Source organism: Tenebrio molitor, chromosome 6, assembly GCF_963966145.1.
Source record: "Tenebrio molitor chromosome 6, icTenMoli1.1, whole genome shotgun sequence".
Classification (NCBI taxonomy): Eukaryota; Metazoa; Arthropoda; class Insecta; order Coleoptera; family Tenebrionidae; genus Tenebrio; species Tenebrio molitor.
Window position 1 is genome coordinate 16,836,610 of NC_091051.1, and position 16,032 is coordinate 16,852,641.

General features: G+C 35.1%; 2 protein-coding genes and 1 non-coding gene across 3 annotated transcripts; all 3 read right to left on the bottom strand.

Moving 5' to 3' along the window:
* Positions 1-18: 18 nt before the first annotated feature.
* On the bottom strand, positions 19-663 carry LOC138132443 (protein PIF-like). The gene is made up of 2 exons (XM_069049922.1): positions 524-663; positions 19-476 (listed from the first exon to the last, which is right to left on the bottom strand). Exons 1-2 carry the CDS (start codon positions 545-547, stop codon positions 75-77), a joined length of 426 nt encoding a protein of 141 aa, XP_068906023.1. The 5' UTR covers positions 548-663; the 3' UTR covers positions 19-74.
* LOC138132441 (serine-rich adhesin for platelets-like) lies at positions 663-7,227 on the bottom strand. The gene is made up of 3 exons (XM_069049920.1): positions 6,681-7,227; positions 3,359-3,914; positions 663-3,304 (listed from the first exon to the last, which is right to left on the bottom strand). Exons 1-3 carry the CDS (start codon positions 6,711-6,713, stop codon positions 663-665), a joined length of 3,231 nt encoding a protein of 1,076 aa, XP_068906021.1. The 5' UTR covers positions 6,714-7,227.
* A 6,570-nt stretch (positions 7,228-13,797) lies between these two features.
* On the bottom strand, positions 13,798-13,869 carry TRNAC-GCA (transfer RNA cysteine (anticodon GCA)). The gene has a single exon. It is a non-coding gene; the product is annotated as a tRNA-Cys (tRNA).
* Between the last annotated feature and the right edge of the window lie 2,163 nt (positions 13,870-16,032).

Sequence of the window (16,032 nt, forward strand, 5' to 3'; positions counted from 1 at the left end):
GGTTAAATAAATAAATGATAAGGTAGTGGCACGGCTTTATTGGCATAAAGAAGCATGCAAGGTTATACAGGTAATTATGAGCAGTTTCCCTGCAACCAGCAGTCAGGTTCAGGGTTAAGGTTCTGGTCGAAGAGGAGACCGCTGGGGCATGTACCTATCACAGGATAGCGGTTGAGAACTCCCATGCACTGGATGTACGTGCGACAGTCGGGTCCGTTGGGGTCCGGTATTTTGGGAAAAAGAGGCACCAGAGGGAGGTTGTCGCAAATGTCGTCGATACAGACGGCGTCCGCAGTACTGGAACATGTTTGAGTAGTGGGGTTGAAGATCATGGTGCTAGGACAAGAGTAGTTGCTCTTCACGAAGGCGCCGTTGTATGGCATGCATAAGTAGTAGTTGCGGCAAGTCGGGTCCTGGTAGCGGAATCTTCCTGTGGTCGTGCAATTGTAGTCTTGTGCCCTCACGCACAAAACGCACTTGAAAAAAGAATCAATTGTGGTACTACTCTAATGTACTAACTTACCAGTAAGATCATTAAAATCTTCATGTTGCTTTATTAAGCGAGTTCGCTTGTGGAAGTGCATTTGAATAAAGTGCATATTTATAGGTGCATTTTTTATTAAGATAAGATAAATGATACAAAGATTAAAAAACAAGTTCAGCTAGTTGTTTGTTAAGAAACGAAAAGCATTTTGTATTCCTGAGGAAATTTTTCGAAACAAAGATGCTTTTTCAAATGCAGGAATATTTGAATTATGTTGTGCTATGTAATATCTGTTGTCTGGACCTAAGTAGAATTTACCCAGTTCTTCTGATGGTGGGTAAAAGAACTGCTTCTTTGGATAAAACGCTTCATCTTCGTTTTGAAGGACATCTTGATATGACCGCAAATACGGATTCATTAATTTTCTAGATGAGACTTGCTTTGTGATTTTCTTGCATTGTCTTATTAAACGGTCACCATAATAATCGCGAATCAGTAATGCCAGGTGTTTATCGAAACCTGCAACGTTTGACTCAGTGTCGTAAGAACTTAGATCGACTTCGATGTTCTTTTCCATATTCGCAATCTCTCCGTCTTTGTCCATGATGTCCATTTTCATCTTCACCAGCACTTTTCCATCGTTGCCACATTCCGAAACCTTGGGCTGAAACTGGTACTGCTGCTCTTGATCTTGAATTTGCAGCTGATTTATCGAACCTAGTGAGGCATCTGTTAGTACTCGGAAAGGTACATTTGGCTCTTCGATTTTCACGGGGTAAAAGCGCTCAGCGTTTAAGTCGGCTCCAACAGGCGCTGGAGTTCGAGTTGCTGCTAAACCTAGTAAATTTGCAGATGCTGGAGTTCGAGTAGCTGCTAAACCGAGTAAATTTGAATCAGAAGTTAAATCCATGTTTTCAAAATTATACGGGTAAGACCTCGAAAAGCTCAATGGTCCGTCATATCTACCATCCGAACTTTTTCCTATGTATTTTTGTGGTGTCAACACTTTTAGCAATTGGCTATCTGATCCGTCACTTTGGGAATCTGCAATAACTTCTCCTGATGCTACAATTTCTGGTACATATTGTGGATAACCTGCTTCCTCATTCTCGAGTGACTCCATTTTCATTTCTCCTGATCCGAAATCCATAGGTATTGAATCTTCACTGTTTAGAATTTCGTCTTCCAATGTAGTCGAAAAGGAATTATCCGTTGCTAAAGTTTTTTCAGCATCTCCAATTTTTAAGTCTCCACTCTGTTGAATATCTGCAGTTCGAGACTCGTCTGAACCCATTAGAATTTGTTGAAGATTTTCATTTTGAAATTCTACTGATCCCATTTCGATTGGTTCAGAATATTGTGTGAAATCTTCCCTTATTGCGCTATTTGATTGAGCACTTTGTGGTTGCAATTCCCTCCATTCCGTTCTAGTTGAATGAACCCTTTCTGTCTGCGATTCGCTCTGTGGTCTAGTTCCAATTTGCTGAGCACCTCCACTTTGCAATTCTCCCCCTATTACACTACTTGGTCGAGTACTTTGTGGCTGTAATTCCCTCCATTCCGTTCTAGTTGAATGAACCCTTTCTGTCTGCGATTCGCTCTGTGGTCTAGTTACAATTTGCTGAGCACCTCCACTTTGCAATTCTCCCCCTATTACACTATTTGGTCGAGTACTTTGTTGTTGTAATTCCCTCCATTCCGTTCTAGTTGAATGAACCCTTTCTGTCTGCGATTCGCCTGAGCCTATTTCACTCTGTGGTCCAGTTCCAATTTGCTGAGCACCTCCACTTTGCAATTCTCCCGCTATCACACTATTTGGTTGGGCATTTTGATACTGTAATTCTCCCCACTCCTTTCTAGTTGGATGAACACTTTCCGTCTGCGATTCGTCTGAATCTACTTTACTTTGTAATTCCCCCAATCTCATGTTAACTGACTGAGAACTTTCACTTTGTGACTCTTCTGGTCTTATTTCAGCTTGTCGAACACTATCAATTTGTGATGTTTCTGATTTCGCAAAAACGGGTTGAGTACTTGCAGTTAGCGCTTCTCCTGAGTTCACTTCAGCTTGTTGAGATTCTTCACTTTGTGATTTATGTAATCCCGCTTCGATTAGTTGTTCTCTTGATTTTATTTCACTTCCAGTTTGAAATTCACCGGATTCCTTTTTACTTTCTTGGACAATTTCAGTCTGAGATTCTTCAGATTCACCCTCACCTTCTTGAGAACTGTCTATTTTTAACCCACCTCTAGTTTGTGATTGCTCCGTAGTGATTGACTGGGAAATTTCACTTTTCACAACTCCTTCCCCTGATTCAGATGATGATGCAAAATCTAAAATTCTAGATGATCCATTTCCTACCGAAAACTCTGAACTATGTAATTCATCAGATCCCATTTTCATTTCTTCAGAATATTCAGACTTCGAAGTGTCAGATCTTAACTCAGTTTCTTGAGGCTCCCCAGTTCTAAATTCTTTATTCCCCGATGTGATTTGTTGGGAATATTCACTTTCTGCTGAGGTCTTTCCTAATTCACCTTGGTGAGCATGTCCATTTGTAGCTTCTGCGCTTGCTAATTCAGTTTCTTGAAATGTTCCCGTATTTGAACCTAATGTTGTATGACCAGTTTCAGTTTTTACATTTTGCAAATTTGCGGTTGCTGGTTTTCCCAATTGTAAACTAGATGTGTGAGAATCTCCTGTTGCCCAAGTTAAGCTAGTTTGCTGTGGAGTTAAGGGTACTTTGCTGTTGATGTTGATCTGTGAAAACGTCCCATGAGATTCGCTTGGTTCCTTAGTACGAGTATATTTGAACGTATCTAGAAAATTGTAATTTTTAATTTTCAAAATTTAAGTAGTTGAGCTGATATTACCTTCTTTTTGAAAACGCGTTGACCCAGTATACAATGGAGAAACACTGAGACTACTCAATTCTAGATTTTCAGGTTTCAACTTAACCACAACTTTATCGCTTTGAGGAAGTTTAATTACAGTTTTGGTGTAGTGTTGATCTGATCTACAAATGTAAGTCCGATTCACTTTAATCTCTTGTTCATCAGTTTCTTTCACTGTTTTAAAATTGAGCACTCGATCTTGTTTAGTGTATTTATCGTACAATGTATAAGGTTCTACAGAAGCATTTTCGGCACTGTCTATAACAGTAAACGGACTTGGAGTTAACTCCAAACTAATCGCAAACTGTACATAACCATAATTTTGACCACCAGTCTTAGACAGATGTAGAGTTGTTGTTTCAATCCAGCAGATGGTTACAAATTTCTTTGTGTTGTAAGAATCGTAAGCAGCTTTAACCAGATTCTTGTCAGGAGCTATGTTTGAGAAAACTTTTTCTATTTCTTCAGGATTTGTGGTGGCCGGATAGTTCAAAAATTCGTCTTGAGCGTAGCATACTGCAATGACTAGAAATATCTAAAAACAAAAAATAAATCATCGCTAATTTGAATCAAAAATTGTATACCTTGTGATCACGTTAGTAACAATGCTACAGCTGAATCAATAATTATGTTCCAAATTAGATTTTACGTCAGTAAACAACGATTGTTCTGAAGAGAAATCAAAAACAAAGAAAAACAATGGCGTTGCTAATTTTAGCTTATCTGAAATTACTATGAAAATTGATAATTCAATTTAGCAACGAAGAAGAATACTAAATTTTAAATAAATTTTAAAATACTACATTTTAAAATGTCTAAATTCTTAATGTATAGGTGTTCAAAAACAGCCACCAAGCAATCCTGGGCTCAAACTGAGGTGGTACAGTTGAGAAACTTTGAAGCTAATTTGACCATCAGAAATATTTTAAAATTCGGTAAAAATTATTTCATTTTAAAAGGCATTTAAAAATAATAAGATCTGGGTATAACAGGATGATTCTGAAATAAGTTTGGAAAAAAATGTGGAGTATCGTTGACACAAAATAATTCTGCGTAAATGGCTTTTAGAGGTGAAATCAAAAGGATGGAAATTACCCTATATCCTTGTAATTTCGGCGCCTATGAATAGGGAAAATTTGCCCGAATTTGTTCACTTCATTAGCAACCATCCATCAACTCCACAATGAAGTCCTAGGTGCAAACACACTGCTTTGTAAATGTTTCTATGAAAATAATCGAGAGGAGTAATGTCGTAGGTAAATATTAAAGTTTGTGACTGACGGGCACCTTTTACCTTTGATTATTATTGTTGCTAAATTTTCAATCATTTGTATCTCGAAAACGAAAAACTTTTATAAGAGAAATTTTTTGTTTATGATTTCTTCTCATCATCACCAATTACTGTTTTTTTTCCAAACTTATTTCAGAATCACCCTGTATAGAATATATATACAGGGTGTATTTAAAATGCGTGTTTTAATTTTAACACGTAGGAGAGGTGATTAAATGAAACGTCTTTTCTATTTGAATTTTTTACGAAAAAGCATTACAAATTGATTTAAAATTTGAAATAAATTAGCCATCAAAATGTATATCCGTCTATGGGTAAACGCGATAATTTTCTGTTGTTGTAGAACCTGAGCTTTGTCACAAAAGTTACGTTATAGAAAAAAATAAATAATTAAAATTTTCATGGTTACAAAAAAAAAATAGACTAAAAATTGAAGGGCAAAAAATCTTGGAAAACTTTTGGGAATTTTGCAAAATGTTAATAAATTGGCGAGTTCTTTCACTGGTTAAAATTAACATATGTATTTCAGATACACCCTGTATATAGATGAGACGGCAAATATCATCATTTTTAGGACTTCAACGTCCTAAATAAAATAAAACTTCAATACTATGAAGCGTTTGTTAATTTTGTTGTGAAAATATGACAAGGCGTAGGCTGCAACACGAGAGCGACTGATTCATCTTCCGGAAAATTAACAGATTTATTAACTCAACCGTGTTAATTATCGACCGTAGACTCATATGTCGTTTTTAGCACACATCAGAGCATGTTTTCGTTTTACATGAACTTCTACCGTGCTTAATAAATCTAATTAATCTATTCGACATCCCAACATCTCTCTCAGAAATCTCAGAGCTCTTCGTCCCATATCAAATTAAAGCTGTTCGACAGGGGAATCGCTGTGAAAATTCTCCCTTCTTTGTTCTGGTTATAATCATTTGATTGTGTTCAGATCAAAACAGCCAATAAATTAGTGTTTGTGTTTCAGTTATATTACCTCGGGGAGCAATTATTTTTTATTCCGTTATTTTTCGACTATCCGCACTCGTTCCCCTTAAAATACACCCTCAGGGTTTCAACTTTGAAAACGAAACGTGCCACACTATTCCGCAATTTTTGCAAACTGCAAATGGACGAAATATTAATTGGGGGCGTGAATAACTGGATTCTTCCGTCAAAACCTACCTAATGAATTGCAACAAATGGTCAACATGGATTTTTTGCTGTGATGGTGTCTCAGTCAGCAGACCATTTTATCATCGTTCGCCCAATAGAAATAACGTACATTGAATTTGATCACATTAATTTCGGACAATGAGTATAATTTGATGCAAATCAGTCAAGCAGATAATACTGCCCAAGTGTGGGTTTTAACAAGTGTGTGGGGTTGTAATTAAGCAAGTTAATTTTTGTTCTCGCTTTTAAAATAATCTGCGCGTACATGGCATACCGCAATAAAATTATCTTCGCTTTTGAAAATGAACAACAAATGCGGAAGTAAATTAATTAAAAAGTTTTAAGAGTCGTTTATATTTAGATGACTTAAGGGGGCCTGAATCTGAGCTTTGCGCTCGTCGACGTCAATAAACGCTTAATTATTCTATTCGTTATAATAAAAAATGCCCACATTTTTCACTTTTGCATATCTACAGTTCTTAGTTTTCTATTGTTTAACGTTTATCGTCTGTGCGAAATATTTTTCTTAACAATGTCAACTACTATTATTAATGCAATAAATAATAAAATGCTAAACAATAATTTTTGCAGCGAGGACTCTTCCAATAAACAACATAAATAATTTATGTATAGTAAAACTATTTGTACATTTATGTGTGTTTTAAATGATTTATGCCATCATTTAAGTATTTAGTAATAATGGTGGTAAAAATTGACTACACTGAATGTTATGTTATTAAAAATAAAAATTGTGTGGAATTTTGTTTACATTTTGATGTGACATGTTATGAAAACAATAATAAAGGCAGCAGAATAGTGCTAGTAACTTACCAAATTTTTCTTCAAAATGAAGGAATGTCTCATTTTTGCGAAACTTTACCCGAACCAACTGCAACTACGGTTCGATGTCTCTCCGCGAACTAGTGGATGTCAAAACAATAGCGTTTAGAATGCACCAATTTATACATGCCTCAAATAACGATAGAAAGACCATAAAATCGTCCCTCACCATTGTATAATTCAATTCGTTTAGTGTGCAAAGTAGTAACAATAACTTGCTAATTAAATTCATCTAGTTTTCCAAGAGAAGCAACTAAATGACATTTATAATTTTTTATGATAACTCAAAAACCGTAAAACTACATTTCATATATTCATTACCAAGTTATAACTGTAACGAATTTTAGTTATTGCTATCGATTGTAAGAAATTAAATTCAGAAAGGGCATCGGACTGGTACTAAACGGTCATAAACAGGAGCGTGGTCTTTGTTGAAAATGGAAGAAGCTAATAATGAGCTGAAAGCAACTGTTGAAATTAAAAAAATATTACGATTTGTTGATGGTATAATGACTGCAAATGAGAAAATGGACAAATAAAATTAAGTCAGCATTTTGAATACCGGTATATTGATGTCAGTAGTAGTGTTACTTCTGAAATAGAGGAAATTGGGCACTTCAAATTCGTTAAAACATCGCTAATAGCTATTTGTGCAATAAGTTAGGAAATGTTTTTTTCCGTATTAGACGTGGGCTTTTTTATCGAGGCGATAGCCGAGATCAAACATGCCGTGTACGGAAAAAAATGTATTGCACACATGATTTTTTCTACTGGAGTTTGGAAAAATTAATTAAATTTGGATATTTTCAATTTTCTATAATGATTTATAAATTAAAAAGTGGAATCAAAATTGTTTTGTTTTCATTGCTAGAGAAACAATTTTGTTCATAAAAAAACAAAGTTTGTGAAGGCGTTTAAGGTGTTCGCTCGAGTAAATTTACTGAAATTCTATTAAAATGTCTGCTAATCTGCTATAGTGAATCCTGTGATACTGAAGAATATGCAAGACAGGCCGAATACCTGAAAAGTAACAGCGCACGAATATTGAACAACGTTTTTCGTGTTAGTTTAAGGAAAGTCTTAAAAGAACATCAATTAATTGTAAATTTTGAGGTTATCTTTGACAGATTTCAAGTTACTGTCGCGAGCAAAAAAAACTGGTCGTCAAAATCATGTTTTGACGCAATGGAAAATGCTCCATTGTAAAACGATCGTAAAATCATAACCTATCATCATGTTGTATGACATTAATTGACATTTATTATTTAATTTTTTGACACTTTGTTGACGTGGGCATAATCAGGCAGGGAAAAAAAATTAATTTGTGACAAACTAACCAAATTTTGAAATGACATTGACGACCAGAATTTTTTGCTCGCGACAGTACGTATCTCAGGAAACGATCAAAATTGAACTTTTAGTGTTAAAATATTATTTCCGCACTTGTTAGGAAATATTTCATTTTTCCTAACTCAAATTAGTATTCAAATATGTATGATAGTTTTCCAAACTCTATTAGAAAAATATCGTTTAAAATGTCCAAAATTCTACAAGAATTACGATTACGAAATCGATAAATTGGTTTGAACAATGCTTAAAATAATTCCGTCCGATCAACAATTATTTAGATCAAAAGAGCCTTTGAGATTTTGGACATATTTCCAAATCTAGACTTTCAGATGCTCTGATGCATGGAAGTATTGCTGGTTGCATATACCTCTTTCAATTTAAATTTGGAAAATTTTGCCGAAACTCGATCAAACAGGCAACAGCGCTGTATTTCCATTCTCCGTTATTGAAAACACAATTACGAACGTTTTAAGATTCAATAATGAATCTTTTATATTCTGAAGTAAAAACCACTTTTGCGTTAAAATTTGATTAATAGTGACAGTTGTTTAACGTTTCTTACCTGAATTAGCATAGATACAAAAATCTGACAAAAATCTAAGTAACTGTTGATCGCACGGTAGAATTGATCATTGGATTAATTCATTAAAAACATAATTAGTTCTCAAGTGGTGCTTGCTGTTTATAAACCGATTGGTATTGTCAAACATTTCTACAATTAAAGGAAAATTGTTAATTACGTTTTTTTTACGCTGAAAGATGAGCGAAGGCGAAAGGAATTAAAAATTTGGAAAATAGCAATACATATACCGGGTGATTCAGATTGGTATTCGCGCCCCTATATCTTTTTTATTTTAAGAAAAAAGTATAGCAAACCATATATATTTGTAAATCGCTTATGAAACTACAATAGGTGACGTTGTCAAATCTTCTCTACGATGACATATGTCCAAGTTAAGACAGTCAACTTTTTTTTTTAAATAGTACATTATACATTTTTTAGTCTATTCTTGTAAAGCTTTTTTTTCTACAGTTGAATGTGTAAAAAAAGTTGACACTTGCAATAAGAAAAAATCGAGAAAAAAAAATATGATTTAATTTATTCGAAAGTGTTATTTTCTAAAAAGAGCTAGTTAGCCATGGAGACAATTGAATTTTGACATTAATAGCGTCAATTATTAACGTACTGTTACGATTTAAATCGCCACGCGATTGTAAATCTTCGCGATATTTCTAGAATGTTCTAGAATCCATCGCGACGGAAACGTACTCGGACTTCCGCCGAAAAATCTGCGCACAGAGGGGGTGGAAGCTATAAATCGGGGGAACCAGAGACGGAAGAGGGGTTTTTTCACGACCTTTTGCCGGTGGTGTTGTGAGTGCCTGGGGAGAGTCAAGGGGACAGTGATCGAGTGAATTTGCAGGGCCGACGAGACCACGTAGTGGAGTTCACGAGGGCCGTTGGAGACGATTCGTCTAAGTACCACCGCCCACATCGCCAAGCGGATCACGGACTTCACTACGGAAGGTTCCAGACCGAACGCTTTTGCGGATCAGGATCTCGTCGAGTCCTGACAGTCCAGGTCGTCCCCGGACTCACCGGAAGGTGCCGGATCTACCCTCCAGCAAGTGAGGAGCAGTGGTGACACCCCATTTTCCACAGGTCGTGGGTTCCCAAAGTTTTGGTTGTATAATTTGTCACTCCGTCGAACTAATTGAGCGTTTGTATTTAACTGTTGTCAAATTTCCATTGTCAACTCATTATTTCGACGGGTGAATAGTTTCCATCAGTTTCATTTAATTTGTATATCGCGTTTAGGATTTATAATATGTTTGACTGTTAAAGTTCCAGTTTTGTCATAAGGCGCGTGATTTCAATAATTGTACTAACTTAAGAAAAAATTTCCTTATCAAGTCCGTCGGGTTTTTATATTCACGAACGATTATCAATCCGTGAGTGACCTCGCCAGGAATTGTGTATCGCGCTCACCGAACATTTTTTTGCGCGTGGTTCTTCACCGGTCCGTACCGGAGAAAAACATCTTAACTTCAATTTTTTTTTTTGGAGCGAAGGAAGACTTGGAGGACCTCCCCGCTTATGCGGGCGGCGTAGCCGAATAGCGACGTTACGTAGGATCAGTCGGCCTTCCTCCTTCGCTAAAGAAGGAAATTTTTTTTACTGTTTCGCCGGTACTCGTTCGTTGAATATCTGGGACCCGGAGGACCCTCCGAGGAGTTAGGGTTATTCAATTTTGTACACGCCATTAGGCTAGTCAGGCTTCGTTGTTTTTCTTTTTCATTATATCATTATTTTCATTGTTTGACATCTGAACAAACGATTAGTTGGAAGATTGTGTATCATTTCCCGTACTCCGGGCTGTTCTCACCAATTTTTCAGCTTCAGTCGGCGTTTCTCGTGGTTCGTATTGTAAACCGAGTCGAAGCCACGACTTGTTCGTTATACCCCTGAACATTCCGGATTTGTAACCGGTAACAGGGTTGCCGCCCAGTTTCGGGAACGTAATTTATAACGTAACAGTACCTACATTTAAATAAATAGCTATGTTATAACCTACATTTAAATAAATAACTATGATATAACATCTGGCTTCGAAACCTAACTTCTTCCTGACTATACCGCTTTGAATGCATACACGATGAAAATATGTATGTAGCTGAATTTTGATAGTGCATGAACGACATGATGAGTCTTGGGAATCGTATTCGAATTATTCGAATATTTGAATAGGTGACTATGTAAAATTCGAATAAGTGTAAAGTGTATTCTAATATTCGAATAAAGTAAATTCAGGATGGATCGGGTATTTCACTGTCAAATAATTTTATTTTTTGGCTATGTAATTCTTAAAATAGTAAGATGCAGCGAACCAACATAACGCGAATTTAGCATAGTAAATTCAGTATGGATTTGGTATTTCGTCCGAGTCTCAGTTTTCTGCCCGAGGCGCACCCGAGGCGTGAAACAAACAAGCTCAAATCATTTTATTTTTTGGCTACGTGGTTGTCTTGTAAATAGTGACATGCAGGGAACCAACATAATGCGAATTTACAAATGTTTGGCTAGTAAGAGCTAATAAGCTCTTTTTAGAAAATAACGCTTTCGAATAAATTAAATCATATTTTATTATTTTTCTCGATTTTTTTCTGATGTAAGTGTCAACTTTTTTTACACATTCAAATGTAGAAAAAAAAGCTTTACAAGAATAGGCTAAGAAATGTATAGTGTACTATTTAAAAAAAAAGTTGACTGTCTTAACTTTGACATATGTCATCGTAGAGAAGATTTGACAACATCATCTATTGTAGTTTCACAAGCGATTTACAAATATATATGGTTTGCTATACTTTTTTCTTAAAACAAAAAAGATATAGGACCGCGAATACCAAACTGAATCACCCGGTATATTAATTAGTTAATAATAATAATTGATTAATTATTAACTATGTGACTCGTGATGGTTCCAAAATGACCGAATGGTCATTGAGAGTCTAAAATCAACAAAATAAGCCAAAACACTGCTTCAAATCCAAAGAGCGTAAACGTATTGATCTTTACTTTTCACTTTAGTATAATTGCATGATAACTCCTAGGATACGAAATACGTAACACGTCCATAACAACCGGGGAATAAAACAGGTCGTAATAAGAATAAGCGGGCGTAATGAATTCATAACGCCATCATCAATTCATAATTGCAAAGATGACAATTTTTTTTTTTTAAGAACACGTATAGTGAAAAATAAAATCTTGTATGCACCACGGCGTCACCGAATGATTACGCCCATCGAACGATATCCATCTCTCGGGCTAAAGCCCTCGAGCTGGATTCATCGTTCTCCGGGCGTAATCATCGTTGTAACGCCCTTCGTGCATAAATAGCTATAACGTCATCGATAAAATAAACTAAGGACCGATACGAAAACTCATTATAAACTGAATGTAAGATTAATATTATCGATGACCTACCAATGTTTGTGATAATCTATTGATGTTTCTTCATAGATTGTGGTCCAGAATTGAAGTACTGTTTTTAAAATGTTGTTTTGTTATTTAATCTCCCAATCGATGACGATTCCAGAGATTTGAAAGGTTTTTTTAGTTGATACCGAACATTTTTTAAGTATTTGTACGTATTTTTTGAATATCTCAATTTTCAGTAATAGTAATATTTATCATTTATTTTCAGTTTGCTTGTTGTTTACTTTGACAGGTATTTGATATACGAAGAACTTCATGGGGAACAGCTTGACAGCATAAAGAGAAGATTTACAAATAGATGTGTTCCACATAGAAGCGCTTTTGTCGTTGCTGATAGAAGATCTCGGGAAACTGGTCAAGTTGGGCTAAAAATAAATACAGCAAATACAAGACTGATTGATGATGATGCTGTCGACCGTGATGAAGCAATTTTAGATATTGCTAATGCCGACCCGACCCTCAGCAATCAGCATTCGACGAATTAGTTAACAGATCCAAATGTCAACGATCACAGTGTGAAGGGTGTTAAGAAAGGAAAATATGCATCCATTTCATTATACCCGAGTGGAAGCTTTGCTTCCCGAAGATTATCTGCGAAGAGTTAACTTTTGTGAGTGGATTTTACACATGAAGGCACAAGATCTGACTTTTATTGGAAATCGATGAAACGAATTTTTCTCGGCATGGTAGGTTAAATTTAAGAAATCTACATCGAAGATCCACATCTGCACAGATCAGTGCATTATCAGCATAGATTTTCCACTGCGTGGACTGGTATTTTTCGTCGTCGAGGTCGTTGGCGCATTTATACCTACTCCCAAATCGATTATGTAACTGGAAATAGCTATTTACGTTTTTGCATAATGACTTCGAAAATGATTTAAATGAAGTTCTTGCTTGCTTGATGGAGCTCCACCCCACATTCATCACGATGTTGTACATTTTTTTGAATACTGAGTTCGAACATCGTTCGATCGGCAAAAATAGACCAATTCGATGGCCTCCACGCTCTCCGGATCTTAATCCAATAGATTTTTATTTTGGGGCGAACATTCAATCGCTTGTTTACAACCGAGAATCTGCTAATGTAACGAATTGTGGAACAGAATTCAAATCACCACGGATACTATACCTACGAAATAATCCTGAAATTTTTCAGTCAGTAAGGAATTCCTTCATTAGACGTGTAAGAACTTGTTTATTACAAAATGGGAGGAATTTCGAACATCTTTTATAATTTTTTGTGTTTCTTTTTTTTAAGAATTATTAAGTTGTAACAAATAATAATAAAAAAATTTGTCACTTTTGTCCCGTCTTTCCTGCGCCATTGCCTTAAAACAACTAAATTGACGCATGTGTAAATTTAGCTGCACTACAACTTGATTTCTTATTTTGCTTCATATTTTTTTCAACCCTTATTGGTCCATTGTAGTCCCTTCATAGTTCCTTCTGGTCTACAACGAAGAACGAGGAGTAAAAAATAACAAAGTACGATTCACTTCGTCCTTCAGAATTGCCAATTACGTAATTACCATCGAATTACATAAGACTCTGTACTACTGATGTCTCTGATGCTAAAGAAATAAAAAAGTGCATGTTTTTTTCTTGAAAGTCATTTATTTCGTTTTTTTAAATATCAAACAGAAACAGACTATACCGTACTGAGATTTCATTGCTGAAAATGTTATCAAAATCCTAATATGAACAAAAATAAATTGCATTTTAAAAAAATGTATAAAAAAAAAATAAAAAGAGGAGAGGGGGCACCCGGGTTTGAACCGGGGACCTCTCGATCTGCAGTCGAATGCTCTACCACTGAGCTATACCCCCACTTACTTTTAATGCTTGAACATTCATAATTCAGCGCCACATACTCTACAAAGTTAATTTAAATTTTATCTTAATTAAAAAATTAATTTAGATTCCTACCAACCGTAAATGTATTAATATTAAAATTAATAACAAACAATTTCTCCAAGAGATTGTATTAATCAAGACTATTGTACTAAGGTATTTCTTATCAAGGTTTTTAATTTTGTAATTTGACTTTAGCTGTTAGATTTAACAAGATTTATTACGTACGTCTACAGACATCCTTTAGACTTTGTTGTATATTATGATAATTGATAAGGTTTCTAAATCTCCAGATACCGTTATTACCCCCAAATTAAACTGTAAAAAGTTTATTCGACTTAAATTATGATCCAAAGTTATGAAATCAAAGAAAAATGCAAAATGGGTGTCTTTACGAGATTTACAAATAAAAAACCTATTTATTTAATGATTACATAACATTTTTAATTTACAATGCGAAAATTTCCGATAATAATGCGTCATTTGGAAAAGTGCCCCGAATGCTTGCAGCGTTTCCACCGTACACGTTGGATGGCAAGGGAAATCCTCTCAAAAGGGAATTTCTTAGATTTTGAATCCCCTGATTCCACGATAAGTCGGTCTCCGATGACATTAATGAAATCTATTGTTTCTTTGCACCAAGGGCCTAAGGTTTCAAAGGCTAAACCTTTAAATATGCAGTTTGACGAAATAATTTAAATAATTTACAAATTCATAATTTCACAGTTAACAGAAAAAAAAAATGTTTTTAAACTATAGTGCGTTCATTTAAATTTATCCTAAAAGTGAGCGTTAAAGAGTCGATTGTGAACGTACCACTCGTGTAAAAACGTAAGTTTTAAACAGCTGATCCGTGATCCGTAATCCGTAGTGCGTTCACAATCAACTCTTCAACATTTCATTTTAGAATTTAGAGAATGCTGTGAGAGATAGGCCGGTGAGGAAACAACATTGGAGAATAACATAGTAATAACTAGGTATTAAGGCACAACTTCCCTTCTATTGGCTAAAACTTCTTTCGATTGTAACAAATTAGTCAACAATAATATCCCAAGTGCATGAAAATAACCGATTAAATTTTGACGTTTTGTCAAAATGTTTTGCTTAGAAATATGTCGAGTAACAAAATCCCACGTGCGTAGCACGAGGGATTTTTGGTGGAAAATTTTCGAGAAATATTTCTTTAAGCAAAACCTTGCGACAAAAAACGTCAACATTTAATCAGATTATTTTCATGCACGCAGGGTATTCGGAATGATTATTTCCTGAATTATTATGAACAAATAGATTTTATAAAGAAGCGATTAAATTTTGACACAGATATTTACCCCATTAAATTTTGACGTTTCAAATTTAACCGATATAAGTCAGATATGTACATTTCTGTGCAATAAAATTAAGCACAGCAAATATTTTATAGTTTAACCGGGACATAATGAAATTCCTAGCAACAAAAATATTTATCTTTTTTTTAGTAATGTCAAAATGGCGCGCCATTTAGACAAGAAATCAAAAATGTTTTCAAATATTTTATCAATTACCAGAGATCCGCATTATACAACCAAAATACTGTGAAAATTAGTCATAAGATTTGTGCTTAATTTTATTGCACAGAAGTGTACATACAAAAACATACCTAGGTACTTACTTACTCTTTTGAGGTTGTCAAAAATTTGCTAACTACATAAATATCTTCTACAACTAAAAAAATTTTTGTTTTTGTTGTTGTTTTGGCATAATGGGAGGCCATGGATGGAAATTTTACATTTATTTTGATAGTAAAGCTGTCTGTTGAATTAGGTTATGTTTTTCTCAGTTTGAGGTTATAAATAGCATCAATGTCTAGTGCATTGTTGTCAATTTTACTAGTTTGCAATAGAAGAATAGTCAGACATCGCGGGAAATTCAGCAACATGTTCAATATGTTACATGTTCATTGTAATAGGGACGCATGTTAGGCAATTTAGTGACGGAAATCAAACAGTGTGTCCAACGTTAAAAAATTAATCATCGCCCCCAAATCATGCCAAAACAACGTGGACGGTATAGATAGATACTAGATAGATAGATTTGATACCAATTTGTCGCTTAGATTTAGTAGCTCTCGGCTGCACACACTATAAATGATGTACCTACATT